At 41.4% G+C, this 16,328-nt stretch overlaps 1 protein-coding gene across 1 annotated transcript in view; it reads right to left on the bottom strand.

The window, feature by feature from the left end:
* The window catches only part of PHF14 (PHD finger protein 14), a gene marked incomplete at both ends in the record, with an annotated part of 210,215 nt that overhangs the window by 180,098 nt on the left and 13,789 nt on the right, over nucleotides 1-16,328 (bottom strand). Inside the window, one exon of the mRNA XM_080701123.1 lies at nucleotides 13,146-13,290. Within this exon, the coding sequence (XP_080557249.1) occupies nucleotides 13,146-13,290 (145 nt within the window). The remainder of the gene's footprint in view (nucleotides 1-13,145; nucleotides 13,291-16,328) is intronic.

Genomic DNA, 16,328 nt, shown 5'->3' with positions numbered 1-16,328 from the left:
GGCGGGTGGGCAGGCACTGGCGGGGCGGCCCTAGGCGTACCCCCTCTTCACCCAGAAGGACCCTGTAAAAAAGGAAAAGAAAAAGAAAAAAGGAAAATATCGGAGAGGGATCAAGGACGTGGCAGATGCCAGGATACTGGAGATGCAGACAAAACTTATCCAAATGAACTGGAATTATTGGAAAAATTCCCTGCTAAGGAGGACTGCTTCTTCTCTACATTCTTAAGAATCTTGGACTTCACCTGTAAGGAGAGAGACTTTAGCGGAGACCAAGGAGAAAGGCGGTGCCGAAAGCGGTCTCCGCGTTGGCGGTGGAGACTTGTATTCAGGAGAAGCAGAAATCGGAGCCTACCAACCTTATTTTTTTTTTTTTTTTGGAGAAATTACACCAAAGGTTGAATGCTACCGTTGTGCATGCTTAGGAAGACTAGACAACATTCAGAGTGGAAAAAGAACTTGGGAAAGATTTGAAATGGTGAAAGCAGTGGCAATGGCAGTGGCCATTATCAGGGGAGGCAGAGATCTGATGCATTACACCTGGAACCTTTGAAGTAATTACCCCAGAGGCAGAATGCTACCACCACCACGCACCCTCGAAAATGTGGGACAAATAGTTGGGCGAAGAGGGTGCTCAGATTAGAGCCTGCCGAGGGTTGAGGCCGGCGACGGACAGAGCAAAGCTGGGATCGGAGCCTGCTGTGAGGCAAGGCCGGTGCTGGGGCCTTGGAGGCCAGGATTGGAGCCTGCTGAAGGGTTAGGCCGGTGCCGAGGCCAACGGCCGGCATCGGATCCTTCCATGAGGAAAGGCCGTTATTGAGGCCTCCGAGGCCGGGATCAGAGCCTGCTGAGGGGTTAGGCCGTTGCTGGGGCCAGCGAGGCCGGGATCAAAGCCTGCCGCGAGGCAAGGCCGGTGCTGGGGCCTCCGAAGCCGGGATCAGAGCCTGCTGAGGGGTTAGGCCAGTGCCAGGGCCAGTGGCCGGCATCGAAGCCTTCCGTGAGTCAAGGCCGCTATTGATACCTCTGAGGCCAGGATCGGAGCCTGTTGAGGGGTTAGGCCGGTAATGGGGCCAGTGAGGCCGGGATCGGAGCCTGCCATGAGGCAAGGCCGGTGCTGGGGCCTCCGAGGCCGGGATCGGAGCCTGCCGAGGGGTTAGGCCGGTGCCGGGGCCAAAGAGGCCGGGATCGGAGCCTGTCGTGAGGCAAGGCTGGTGCTGGGGTCTCCGAGGCTGGGATCGGAGCCTGCCGAGGGGTTAGACCAGTGCTGGGGCCAATGGCCAGCATCGGAGCCTTCCGTGAGGCAAGGCCGTTATTGAGGCCTCCGAGGCCGGGATCGGAGCCTGCCGAGGGGTTAGGCCGGTGCTGGGGCCAGCGAGGCTGGGATCGGAGCCTGCCGCGAGGCAAGGCCGGTGCTGGGGTCTCTGAGGCCGGGATCAGAGCCTGCTGAGGGGTTAGACCAGTGCCAGGGCCACTGGCCGGCATCGAAGCCTTCCGTGAGGCAAAGCCGCTATTGGGTCCTCTGAGGCTGGGATCAGAGCCTGCCGAGGGGTTAGGCCAGTGCTGAGGCCAGAGAGGCTGGGATCGAAGCCTGCTGTGAGGCAAGGCCGGTGCTGGGGCCTCCGAGGCCAGGATCGGAGCCTGCCGCGAGGCAAGGCCGGTGCTGGGCCTCCGAGGCCGGGATCAGAGCCTGCTGAGGGGTTAGGCCGGTGCCAGGGCCACTGGCCGGCATCGGAGCCTTCCGTTAGGCAAGGCAGCTATTGAGGCCTCTGAGGCTGGGATCGGAGCCTGCCGAGGGGTTAGGCCGGTGCTGGGGGCAGCGAGGCCAGGATCGGAGCCTACCATGAGGCAACGCCAGTGCTGGGGCCTCCAAGGCCGGGATCAGAGCCTGCCGAGGAGTTAGGCCAGTGCTGGGGCCAGCGAGGCCGGGATCGGAGCCTGCCATGAGGCAAGGCCGGTGCTGGGGCCTCAGAGGCCGGGATCAGAGCCTGCTGAGAGGTTAGGCCAGTGCCGGGGCCACTGGCCGGCATCAGAGCCTTCCGTGAGGCAAGGCCGCTACTGAGGCCTCTGAGGCCAGGATCGGAGCCTGCCGAGGGGTTAGGCCAGTGCCGGGGCCAGCGAGGCTGGCATCAGAGCCTTCCGTGAGGCAAGGCCACTACTGAGGCCTCCGAGGCCGGGATCAGAGCCTGCCGAGGGGTTAGGCCAGTGCTGGGGCCAGCGAGGCCGGGATCGGAGCCTGCTGCGAGGCAGGGCCGGTGCCGGGGTTCAGAGGCCGGGATCAGAGCCTGCCAAGGGGTTAGGCCAGTGCCGGGGCCAGCGGCCGGCATCGGAGCCTTCCATGAAACAAGGCCGCTACTGAGGCCTCCGAGGCCTGGATTGGGGCCTGCCGAGGGGTTAGGCCAATGCCAGGGCCATCGGCTAACATTGGAGCCTGCCATGAGGAAGGCCGGTGCTGGGGCCTCCGAGGCCGGGATCAGAGCCAGCTGAGGGGTCAGGCCAGTGTCGGGGCCAGCAAGGCCAGAACCGGGGCCTCCCATGAGGCAAGGCCGCTGCTTGAGCCAGCGAGGTCTGGATCAGTCCACCGGGTAGCCAGGCCACAACTGGGACCGTCAAGAGTGGGATCGGTATTTGCAACGCGGCACGCACAGAGAAATATCGCAGAAAATAAAAACCAGATGCTTCCCCTAATCAGCAATAACTAGGAGAAGAGGGGTAACAGGAAGTGGTCGAGCTATAGAAAGGGCCCTATAGTGAAGCAATTAAGGTGACCAATCAGAGGGTATGGAATAGGGGAGGATGGAGCCTCTTTAAAAGGCAGGAGGTACATAAACATATGTATCAAAGTTAATCACCAAACAAGCATGGGATCGAGGGAGGGGGGGGGAAATGGGATGGGGACTGGATGAGGGCTAATTGGATGATGTGTGCTTGTATATCCTCTCAAGTCTTATATTCCAATGTGATGTATGATTACAATGCACCAATAAGAAAAAAACCACTCTTAATTATGATTACTGTAGGATAAGCCAAGTTTTTAATGTACAGGATGTACATTAACAAATATATCAAAGTCAATCACTAAGCCAAACATGAGAAGGAGGGAGAGGGGAGGGAATACTATCTTGTACTCCAATAAGATATATCACCACATGCAACAATAAAATAATTTTTTTAATGAAAAATAAATTAAAAGATAAAGAAAATGCATAAAAATATTATGGTGGTCTAGATATTAGAACTACAAAGAATCCCTGATTTATGATGATTTAACAATGTTTTCCCTTTAAGAAAGTACAAAAGCTATAAGCATTTAGTTGAAATGTTTGAAGTTGGATCTTTACCAAGGCCAACACTACACTATAATATTCTTTCTCAATGAGGGGCAGCATAAGCAAGCTACAACTCCCCATCAGCCATGTAATCATGAGGTTACTGGTACTATGATGTACTGTGTTCCTAAGCTATAATGATCATAAGAGGAGGTGTATTCAATGCATTTTCAACATACCAAATTTTCAACTAAGACTTTATTGGGAGGTAACCACACAGAAACTCAAGGGGCAATTTATTTCAGAATTCTGTTTTCTTTCTGCTCTATAGTTTCTGTATTTCATTTACTATTCCTGTATTGTATTATAATAGGAAAATTATCTCTATAAGTAAAGCATTTGAGAAGTTATATTTAACCATGAGATGTTTAAGAAAATGTAATCAATAGCCAACAGAATGGGAAGAGATTTCGGCCACCTACTCCTCTGATAGAGGACTAATATACAGAATATACAGAGAACTCAAGAAACTCAGCACTAAGAAAACAACCCAATAAAAAATGGGCAAGGGAACTAAACAGACACTTCACAAAAGAAATTCAAATGGCCAATAAATGTATGAAAAACTGCTCAACATCATTAGCAATCAGCAAAATGCAAATCAAAACAACCCTGGTATTTCACCTAACTGCAACTAGAATGTCAATCATTCAAAACACAAACAACAACAAATGCTGAGGAGGATGTGGAGAAGTAGGAACTCTAATACATTGTTGGTAGAATTGTAAATTAGTGCGACTATTTTGGAAAACTGTAAGGAGTATCCTCAGAGGAATGGAAACACACTTACCATATGATCCAGGAATACCAGTTCTGGGTATCTACCCAAAATAATGGAAACCAAACTACCAAACAATTGCTTGTGTATCTATGTTTATAGCTGCACAGTTCACAATTGCCAAACTATGAAACCAGCCAAGATGTCCATCAACAGATGAATGGATTATAAAACTATGGGATATGTACATAGTGGAATTTTACTCAGCCATAAAGAAAAACACAATTACGTCATTTACAGGGAAATGAATGAACTAGAGAACATTATGCTAAAAGATATTAGTCAGTCACAAAAAGTAAGAAATAGGATGCTCTTCCTAATATGTGAAAGCTAGGGAGAAAACAGGTCATAGGAGGAACTCTAGATGAAGGAGGAAATACTATAGATGAACAAATAAGGAAAGCTGAGGGAATTGGAAGGGGGAAGGGAAATTCTCTAATGTTCATAATATACTTTTGTGTGTGTGTGTGGTACTGAGGGTGGAACCCAGGGGCTTTTCTACCTCCGGGCTATACTCCCAGACCTATTTTATACTTTATTTGGAAACAGAGTCTCACTAAGTTGCTGAGAGCCTCACTCAGTAGCTGTGGCTGGCTTCAAACCTGTGCAATCCTCCTGTCTCAGCCTCCCACGCACAGGGATTACAAGCATGTGCCACCATTCCCAGCTGTTCATGATGTACTTTAACAAACATATCAAAGTCAATCACTAAGCCAAACATGAGGAGGGATGAGGAGGGAATGGGGCGGGAATTGGGAGGGCTAATTGGGTGATGTGTGCATGTATGCCTCCACCACCTTGTACTCCATTAAGATGTATGACTATGACTACAATACACCAATAAAAAGTTCAAAACAAAGAAAAAATAGTATATAAAAATTCACTTTAGGCCGGGTGTGGTGGCACACGCTTGTAATCCCAGCATTCGGGAGACTGAGACTAAAGGATTGCGGTTCGTGGACTGCCTCAGCTACTTAGTGAGACCTCTGCAGCTCAGTGAGACCCAGTTTCAAAATAAAGAATAAAAAAAAATTAGGGCAGGGGGTGTAGCTTGGAGGGCGAATGCCCCTGAGTTCCATCCCCAGACCTGCAAAAAATAAAATAAAATAAAATAAAATAAAATAAAATAAATTCACTTTAAAACTTTAAAATAAATTCACTTTAAAAGTAGCCAGGCATGGTGGTGCACATTGTAATCCCAGCATTCGGGAGGCTGAGGCCAGAGGATCGCAGTTCGCGGACAGCCTCAGCTATACTTAGTGAGGCCCTCTGCAACTTAGTGAGACCCTGTTTCAAAATAAAGAATAAAAATAGGACAGGGGGTGTGGTTCGGAGGTCAAATGCCCCTGGATTCCATCCCCAGACCCACAAAAAATAAAATAAAATAAAATAAAATAAAATAAAATAAAATAAATTAGAAGAAAAAAAGGAGGCATAACAACTGACACCACAGAAATTCAAAGATCATTAATGGTTCCTTTAGAAAACTCTAGTAAAAAAAAAAAATGGTTGTTATCAAAAACAACCTAAAGCCAGGCATGGTGGTGCATGCTTGGGAATCTGATCACAGTTTTGATAACAGCATCAACAACTAGTGAGACTCTTATCAACCTAGTGTAACCCTATTTCAGTATAAATATAAAATGCAGGGCTGGATGTGTAACATGGAGGTTGAATACCTCTGAGCTCAATCCCCAGTAACACACACACACACACATACACAAACACACATACACACTAAAATGGGTGCTAGTGAGAACGTAGAGAAAAAGGAAACTTTATACACTTGTTAGGAATGTCAATTAGTACAACCACTATGAAAAACAATATAAGGTTCCTCAAAAGAGTACTAAAAATAAGACAGGTGTGGTGAAGCATACCTGTAATCCCAGTACTTGGGAGCCTGAGACAGAAGGATCACAGCTCAGAGATAGATTACTTTTAGGTTCAATCCCTAGTACTACAAAACAAAGAAACAAACAAAAAACTAAAAATAGAACTACCACATAATCTAACTATCCCACTCTTGGGTCTATATTCAAAGGTAATGGTATCAGCATACAAAAGAGCTGCATACCCATGTTTATTGCAGCACTGTTCACAATAGTCAAGATATGAAACCCACCTAGGTGTCCATCAACAGATGAATGGATAAAGAAAATGTGGTGTATAGACAACACAATGGAGTATTATTTAGCCATAAATAAGAATGAAATCTTGGTGGCACACGTTTGTAATCCCCACGCTTGGGAGGTGGAGACAGGAGGATCACGCAGGTTCAAAGCCAGCCGCGCTGGCTTAAGAGACCCTGTTTCCAGATAAAAATATAAAAAAATAGGTCTGGGAATGTAGCCCGGAGGTAGAAGGGTTTCCAGGAACCCCAGTGCCACAAAAAAAAAAAAAAAAAAAGAATGAAATCCTGTCAAATGCAGCAAAATGGATAGAACTAAAGGATATCTTGCTAGGCAAAACAAGCCAGAAAAAGACAAGTATCACATTTTCTCTCTGCTATTTGAAAACAAATAACAAAAGTAAACCAAAATTAGATGAGGGTTTACTACTAGAGACCAGGAAAGGTTGGGGGGAAGGCTGAGAGTAGAAAGGTAGATGGCCATCATCAATGCACAATGTATGACTATAAAAAAAAAATCACAGTGAATCCCATTCACTTATACAATTCATATATAACAAAAAATACATAAATATAAATAGTTCAGAACACTTGGAATTTTTAGATCAGCAATGCTCAATTGTACTACTAACAAAATAATTACAAAACATAATGATTCACCTAATAGGGTAGAAAACTATTAGTTTCCCCATTTATGAGTCACACTTTAGCTAGCTCTCAAAAAGCTTAAAAGCACCACACTCAGTATCATTTCCTTCCCCTGTCTTCCCTTCTTCCTTCTTCCATAAAAATAGTACTCTTACTCAAGTGAGTTCGTTTGGGGAATAAAATCAGTAATCATTAGCAAATGCTTAAAAATATATAAAACTTGAACTGCCATCAGAGACAAAGGAATTTCACATGAAAGTTAAAAGACTTTATAGACACAATGTCTGTTTTATTTAAATGGTAATACTACTCAGGTTGATCATCTTCTATGTCTGCCTTGACTCAGACAGACTTTTTAGTTGTTTCTAAAAATCAAAGACACCTTAGATAGAAGGTAGGTCTGCCATTAATGAAGCTAACCATCTGAGCTGGGATCCCATCATGAAACTTGAAGCATTCAATGGGACTAACGTGGTACTCTTCCAGAAATCTATGTTCATTTTAACAAAGAATCTACTAGTAAAGGACTCATCCTAAGCTGGTAATAGTTCCAGGGCACAAGACTGATTTTAAAATAACAGGACGGAGGGGAGGAGTCATCTAGCCCCAAGCTGTCTGGGGCCTGAATCTTAAAGGAAGAAGCTAGAGTTAAATAGTTGCTTCAAAACAGGTGTAGCTGCACACCCCTGCAATCCCAGTGCTTAGGAGACTGGGACATGAGGACGCGAGGTTCATGGATACCCTAACAACTAAGCCTTAAAGACTCTCAGTAACTTAGCAAAACTCTGTTTCAAAATAAAAAAAAAAATAAAATAGAACTGTGGATATGCAAAACTCTGTTTCAAAATAAAAAAAATAAAATAGAACTGTGGATATAGCTCAGTGGCAGAATGCCCCTGGCTTCAATCCCTAGTACTATGGAAAAGAAAAAAAAAAAAAAAAAGCTGCTTTACTATTATATATGTGAAACAATAAAACCACAGGCATCAACACACTGAGAGGAGACAGGGAACTATGTATTCAACACCTCCAGGGATCAGGCAACTAATAAAATAGTAAGTGGTCTGGGAGATGACTGTGGTAAACTTTAGAACACAGACCTCACCTGTAGATGGCAACCCTATTCTGCTCCAGTAGATCTTCATGATATGAGAGTGAAAATCTAGGGAAATCAGAACTTTGAATTCTTCAAAAGAAGCTCAAAATCCAAAATGAGTACAACAGAATGCCTAATTTAGCAACCAATTCAGTTTCTAAAAACCATTATGCTGGCTTTAAAATCTATACCCACAATCAAGGACATAACTTAAAACATCAACCTAAGAAATATAGTGCCCTCAGCACAGGGAGAAATCACCAATGCTAATAGCAATGGTCATGCCTACATCACACATCAGCAGCCACATCCATGGCTAGAAAGCAGGCACTCATATTTGTGATCACTGGCAGTGAATGATAAAACACATTCCTGCTACATTCCATTTTTACTTACTCTCTACCTGCTCCCAGAAATCTGAACCATACCTAGGGAAGGAAAAAGACCACACTTTGTTTGTTTTGTTTTGTGTTTTGTGTTTTGATGGTACTGGGGTTTCTGGAAACCCTTCTACCTCTAGGATACACTCCCAGACCTGTTTTTATACTTATTTGGAAACAGGGTCTCTTAAGCCAGTGTGGCTGGCTTCAAACCTGCGATCCTCCTGTCTCTGCGCCCAAGCGTGGGGATTACAAGCGTGCACCACCACGCCCGGAAAAAGACCACAGTTTGTAAAATTGGTGTTGCTATAACTGAATAGCTGACTCTGGGTAATACATAATGTTTGACTGAAAGGCCTAACAGCATCGCACTGCTGTACTGGCACGGCCCCCCAGCTGTGTCACACATGAAGAGAAGTAGAAGGACAAATAACCATGTGCAAATGGGGTATATGTGCAAGACATTGACCTTGAAGTTAAACCTGCTTTATAGTTACCTGTACTTATAGGGCCTAATTCAGACTTAAAGATCTGGCCCACTCCAGCATGACAACATTAATCCATGCATGATGGTGAAGTCCCCATCACCTAATTGCCTCCCACTAGGTTCTACCTCTTAAAGGGTTGACCACATCAGCACCACACTGGGGGTCACTAATTGTCTGGATATGGTCTGATCCTTTAGAGTGGATAGGCATCTTGACAATGCACCTGTTTTCCCATAAATCTCTGAGGTAGCTTGCCTAGTGGCATACTTGGAGTCTACAATGAATAGAAAATTTCCCACATAATACAGTCTTTCTCTAACTCAAAAAACATTATTACATAGTTATTCGTTTTTTCTTTTTGAAACATTTTCTCTGGTCATCACTCATGGTTTCTCTTAGCTACGGTCCTGTAAAGTACTTGGACAACTTCATGATATAGACTCACTTCCTAAATATCACAGTTAGTCTTACAGTTTTATGTATATCTGCAGGCTAAAGAGTTCCAATTTTATATTTCTAGTCCTAACATCTTATCTAAACTCTGCACAGTTTAAAGTTAAGCTTTACTATCAAGCTCAAAACCTATTCCTTTCTTGCATCTTAGCAATGGTCTCCTAGTATCCCAGATTCCCACCTGAAATTCACTTCAGTTTACTTTGAACACAGCAGTTGTATATGATCCTTCCAAAATGTAAGTCAAACCATACTAATTTTCTGTTCAAGACCCATGTATGCTTTCTCATATCTATCATAGTAAAACCTGAAATCAGTACCATGACCTGCAAGGCCTACCTGGTTTACTCCTATCTCTATTCCCATCACTAACTGTTGGGCACATTGTTAGTCATCTGCTTTGAGGTCACCTCGGTCCAGCTTGGGAGTAACACAAACTGCCCACCCATGTGGAAATTGTTTGCATGCAGACAAGTTTCCAAGGACCAAATGGGACCCATCACCAGGGACCCTGACCAATAAGCAAAGACCCTGACAGTTTCCTTTTTTACCCTTTCCTTTCCTGATTCATCTGTGACTACCTTAGTGCTATTCCCTGACTCACCCAATGAATGCTTTATTATTTCCTGTGATTAATAATTTATTATAATGTTTTGATTATATCCCTCAATGAAAGCAAGACACTGGTGCAAGTATGGTGGGAATAGAGACATCTCTCTCCTCTTTGGCCTCTCCAGCTGCCATATTGACTCTGTTGTCATTCATGTGAGAGACTACTTCTCACCAATCAAATAACATCAACAGCATCAGCTACAACTAACCAGCTTGCGCACTGAGTTCCAGCCATACTAATCTCTGTACCATTACACAATACTCCAAGAGAGTTCCCACTTCAAGATTTTTATACTCTATACTCTCTCAGCCTGAAGCAATCTTTCCCAAAATAGTCACACAATTTGCTCCTTCACTTCCAAGGACTTTTTTATTGCCTTTTTGGGGGGTAATGGAAGATTGGATGCAGGGGCATTCTAACTCCAAGCACACTCCTACTCCTACTTATTCATCCATTCATTCACTTATATATTTATGTACTTATTTATTCATTGATTTGAAAGTGTCTCTCAAGGTTGCTGAGAGCCTCGGTATGTTTCTCAGGCCGGCCTCAAACCTGCAATACTCCTGTCTCAGCTTTCCAAGTCTTACTGCCTTCTAAAAATAAAAACTCCTATTAATCTCCCACACAAATCCCATCCATAGCATTCCTATACTCATTGTCCTGCCTTAATTTTATCCATAGTTCATACCACTACCTGATATTTGTGTTTGTTTAATGTCTATCTCTGTAGACACTAAGCTCCATACTTTCATTAATTTTTATATGCTATTTATTTCATATTCCTAAAGTTGACAGAATCCCAAGCATATAAAAGGTACTAAATACACATTTTTTTTTTCAGTAATGGGGATGGGACCCACAAGCATTCTACCTTTGAGCTACGTCCCCAACCTTATTCTCTATTCTTTATTTTGTTTTGTTTTGTTTTTGTTTTTGCGGTTCCAGGGATAGAACCTAGGGGCATTCTACCTCTGAGAGAAACCCTATTTTTTTTTGTCTAATTTTGAAACAGGTTCTCACTTAATCACGAAGGGCCTCGCTTAGTAGCTGAGGCAATCCAGGAACCATGATTCTCTAGCCTCAGCCTCCCGAATGCTGGGATTACAAGCGTGCACCACCACACCTGGCTTTATTCTTTATTTTGAAACAGGGTCTCACTGAGTTCCAAAGGGCCTCACTAAGTAGCTAAAGCTGTCCGCGAACCAAGATCCTCATGTCTCATCTCAGCTCACATTAATTAAAAAAAAAATGAGAACCGGGTGTGGTGGCGCACGCTTGTAATCCCCACGCTTGGGAGGCGGAGACAGGAGGATCGCGCTGGTTTGAAGCCACCCTTGCTGGCTTAAGAAACCCTGTTTCCAAATTAAAAAAAACAAAAATAGGTCTGGGAGTGTAGCCCGGAGGTAGAAGGGTTTCCAGGAACCCCAGTACCAAAAAAAATAAAAATTAGTAATAGTAACAGTCGACATTCTCAGTGAGTCTCAGCAGCATAGCACCATAGGAGGACATATCAAATATTTGGGAGGAGGGCTTTAATACCAGAAAGGCAGCTAAGGACAAAGCCACAGAAATAATGCTTCAGGGTAAAATCATGCTTTTACTGATAAAAACAATAACTTTAACAGAGAAACAGGAAAACACTCTCAACCAAGTGATCAAAATAATATTACCAGTAATTTCATAAACAAATATTATATGCTTCTTAATATGAGTCTCTAAAAAAATATAACTTTTGTGACATTATTGCTGAAGGCAAATAATCTAAATCTGATGCTGGGGAAACAAATTTTAAAACCCACTAGTAGGCAAATTTGATATTATACATATATAAAATATGTATATAAATACATATACAACATATAATTTATATAATAAATGTAAAATAAAAATATGTAAAGAGATATCATATACTCATGTTTGTGCACAAGCATGTATGCATGGTACTGAAGATTGAACCTAAAGGCATTCTACCTCCAAACCATACCCCAACCAATTTACTTTTATTTTGAAACAGGGGCTCATTACGTTACTGAGGGTCTTGATAAGGTGCTAAAGCTGGCCTCAAACCTGTGCTGCTCCTGTCTCATCCTCTCAAGTAATGAAATTACAGGCATGAACCCAAACCCCACTAAGTACATTATATTTTTAAAAACCAAGCCTAACCCAGGATCGGTGGTGCACACTTGTAATCCCAATTCTCAGAAAGCTGAGACAGGAGGACTGCAGGTTCAAGGACAGCCTCAGCAAGTAGTGGGATTCTCATCAAGTTAGTGAGACCCTGTTGTAAAATAAAATTTTTTTTAAAAAAAGGACTGGAAGAGTAGCTCAGAGGTAGAATGCCCCTGAGTTCAATTCCAAATACCAAAAATAAGAAAAAAAGCATATCATCTTCAAAATGTCAATGACATGAAACACACAGGCTCAACAATGTTCCAGATTAAAAGTTACCAAACAGACAAGATAACTGAATACAGTACGCAGCCCTAGATTTATTTTGCTAGAAATGGCAATATTGGAACAATTGGCAAAATCTGAATATAGTCTATAAATTCTAAAACAGTACTCCATCAGTGTTGATTTTCTGACTTGGATAATTATGTGGTCACCTAAGACAATCCCCTAATTCTTAAGAAATATACAAACTAAGGTATTGAGGGAGAGAAGAGGACATTATGTCTGCTGTTTACAGTCACAGAAATGAGAAAAGGTAGCAAGGTGTGGTGGCACATGCCTGTTACCCAATACTTGAGAGGCTGAGAGAGGAGGATCACAGGTTTGATGCCAGCCTCATCCACCTACCATGGCCATTAACAACTTACTGAGACCCTGTTTCAAAATTAAAAAATAAAATAAGGCTGGGGTGTAGATCAGAGGTAGAATGCCCCTGGATTTAATCACACACAAAAAAAGGAAATGAGAAAAGTTACATGAGAGATAAAACAAGTGCTAAATTTAACTTAAGAACTAAAAATAAGAAAAAAAAAGAAAAAGTCATTAATACTGGCCTTTAAGAAATACTATTTTCCATATTTCTATTGTGATTATTTTAAAACATATTCTAAATTAAGATAATCATAAAAATAATACCCATTACATCTCAAGGATTCAGTATTATTTCAATTTGAAACATCATGACTTACTGTAGAAAAGCCTTTGATTAGTACAAATGCAAAAAGAGCTGACTTAAACACTTTCAATCAGCCATTTTTAAAGGAAAAAAAAGCAAAATTACCTTCATGGACTGTAATGCCACAATTGTCACACTGAATTATTTCATCAGCATCCTCACTATTATCTCCAAGACAAACACAGCAAATCAGAATATGGTCCATTTTTTGAGAACTCCAGTTTTGACTCTTCTCAAGAATCAGCGAGTCCTAATATTAAAATATTAAAATATGTCAGAAACCACATTTAAGTTAAAAAGTATTTTAGTACATAAAATTCTCATTTTAAATGATTTTTAATATTTTTTATTTTTATGCCACATTCTCCATTCTTTGAGTAATGGAGAATTACTCAAAGGAGTAATTCCTTTGAATACTCAAAGGAGTAATTTAGGGAGTCTACCTCTTTGTCAAAGGACTATCTAAGCACCCTCTCAATTTTCCATTTCTTTCTAAGTTCTATTACTGTCTTCTCTATGAAACCAAAGAGGTATGCAAATGACTTATCATCTTATTTGTCATTTTGCTTTGTTCCTTAAACTAGGAGAAAGGAAAAATTAATCTACAAATTAATCTACAAATTGTTAATCCTGTATATGACTTTAAAAGTGTAAGACATGATTCCTACACTTTGTATGCATTGATTTTTACCTAGGAAAGACAAGACACACAAATATACAACAGGAAGAAATAAGTTCAAGAAACATATAATCCAAAATGCATCTTGCCTGAATTATAGGTTATACTACATAAATATGGCAAGTTTAGAAGCTTCAAGATTATTAAATCACTGGATGATAGATCAATGAAAGCCTAAATAGGCATATCTGCATATCATCTAAGAAAGGACTGAAGTTGACTAGTTACTTTCCAAGTAAGAGTAGGTGCCAGACATGGTGGTACACACCTAGTACTTGGGAGACTGAGACAGCAGAACCGTGGTTTGCAGCCAGCCTCAGCTACTTAGTGAGGCCCTCCACAACTTATTGAGACCCTGTTTCAAAATAAAAAGTAAAAAATAGAGCTGGAGGTGTAGCTCAGAAATACAATGTCCCTGGGTTCCATCCCTAGTACTGCAAAAAAAAAAAAAAAAAAAAAAGAGTGTCCCCTTAAGTTATGTACTGCAAACTGGTAAGAAAGGTAACTACTAAGTTATAATATAAGAGAGAAAGGATGATGTATTAAATGAATATAAGATAAAATTCCCAGAAAATAGTCTGCTTAAGTCTTCTGAATTATAACTGTAATTAGAAAATGATTCTTTTCATATTTAGTAGAGTAAGCTTAACATTATTTTCATTTATGTACCTAACCACACTCAAAAACAAATCACTAAATATATTTTGTTTCATATTAATATTTTATATTTTTATGTTCATTTAAATTTCACCAATATTCAAAGGTAATATTTGGGGCCATCGATTCAAAAGCAACTTGCAAATATCACTTAAAAACAACTTAGGACGCAATAACTCTTTCAATACATTTTGTGTATAGCATCTAAAATCACAGCTGATCTATAAAAATCAGTAAAGAATGCAAAAGTCAACAAGGAGGTATTCATTTCTCTTGAGAATTCTAGTACCTCAAAGTTTATTATAAACGAAACAAAATAATTTGGGGCTAACAAATAGCTTACAAATAAAGGTGAAAAAACTCAAAGAAATTCATAGCTGGGCACTGTGGTGCACTCCTGTAATCTCGGTACTTGGGAGGCTGAGGAATTCTGGTTTAAGGACAGCCTCAGCAATGTAGAAAGACTCTCAGTAACCTAGTAAGACCCTGTTTCAAAACAAAAAATAAAAATGGCTGAGGATTTAGCTTGGAGGTAGAATGCCTCTGAGTTCAATCCGCAGGTACCACAAAAAAAGAAAAGGGAGAAGAGGAGTGAGAGGAGGAGAGGGGAAGGAGAGAAGGGAAGAAGGGATGGGAAAGGAGGGTTCATCTGTTTTACAGAACCTTGGTAATGTAAACAAACAGAAATCTACCTAGATTGTTATAATATTGGCCATACTTCAATGGTAATAGCATGTCACTTAAAAGTAAAACATCCTGGGTTTCAGTCCCAGCTCTCACTTAATAGCTGTTGAACCACAGAAGCTGTCATTCTCCATCTGTAAAATGAGGATGATACGATCAAGAGCTACCTCACGTGGTTGTCATGAATTAACAAAATGAGGCAAGAATGTGCCTGGCACATTCCACTCAATAGCCATTCATTCTCTCACTCCTTTCCTGTGCACTTCTTTAGGTGGCTCAAAAAGAGAAACATAAAGTGAGAGTTTACTACACTGGGGGAGCAGAGTCCGACAGAACAGGTCAAAGCCTCAGTAAGACTGCTAATTTAAATATAATCCCCATGGTAAATCCAAAAGAGAGGTATCATATCAAGGTTTTAAAAACCCACAGACTAGGAAAATCACCAATGAACAATCAGAGTTTAATAACTAGGAGGCTATTTGGATTAGTGGATTCTGCCAATATTTCTCTGGTGGAATTCCATTGGTTAATCATCCCTAGAAAAATGGTTTCCCATAAGGGAAACTAGTAAATTTCAATGAGTGAGAAAAACGACCATCACGGTTGTTCTAATTCCTCTGTTTTCCTGTTTTGCTCAGAAAAACAGTAAATGTATAAATTACATTTCTACACCAATTTCTATATATATACTATGATTTAGTGGTCGAGAAAACAAAATTAACTGGTATTTCTGGCCCTGAGGTCCCAATCATTTGGAACTCTTATTAGAAATATAGGGTATTTCCAGACCCTATAATAATATTACCCTAAACAAACAGCTACCAGATATGGCTTCAAAAATCCAAACACATTCTCTTAGAAGAAAAATATTATCTATGCTTTTTTTAACAGATCTAACATAAAGTACATTCACGATGGAATGAACATAAAACCCAATTATTATAAATTTTGTTAGCATGTATTCTTTCAAGTCTGTACAGTAGATGGTTATGCTAAAGTTTTTAACACAAGATTTTAAAATATGGTTTTAGGCCAGGCGTGGTGGCGCACACTTGTAATCCCCATGCTTGGGAGGTGGAGACAGGAGGATCGCGCAGGTTCAAAGCCAGCTGTGCTGGCTTAAAAGACCCTGTTTCCAAATAAAAATATATATTTAAAAAAATATGTATGGGAGGTAGAAGGGTTTCCAGGAACCCCAGTACCATATATATATATGGTTTCACATAAAAATTAAAATCAGTAAAGTGAGTTTTGAAAATGACTAATAT

This window comes from Muscardinus avellanarius (genome assembly GCF_963383645.1).
Source record: "Muscardinus avellanarius genome assembly, chromosome: 9".
Classification (NCBI taxonomy): Eukaryota; Metazoa; Chordata; class Mammalia; order Rodentia; family Gliridae; genus Muscardinus; species Muscardinus avellanarius.
The sequence above is the reverse complement of the archived record's forward strand: the minus strand, read 5'-3'. Positions and strand labels throughout refer to the sequence as shown.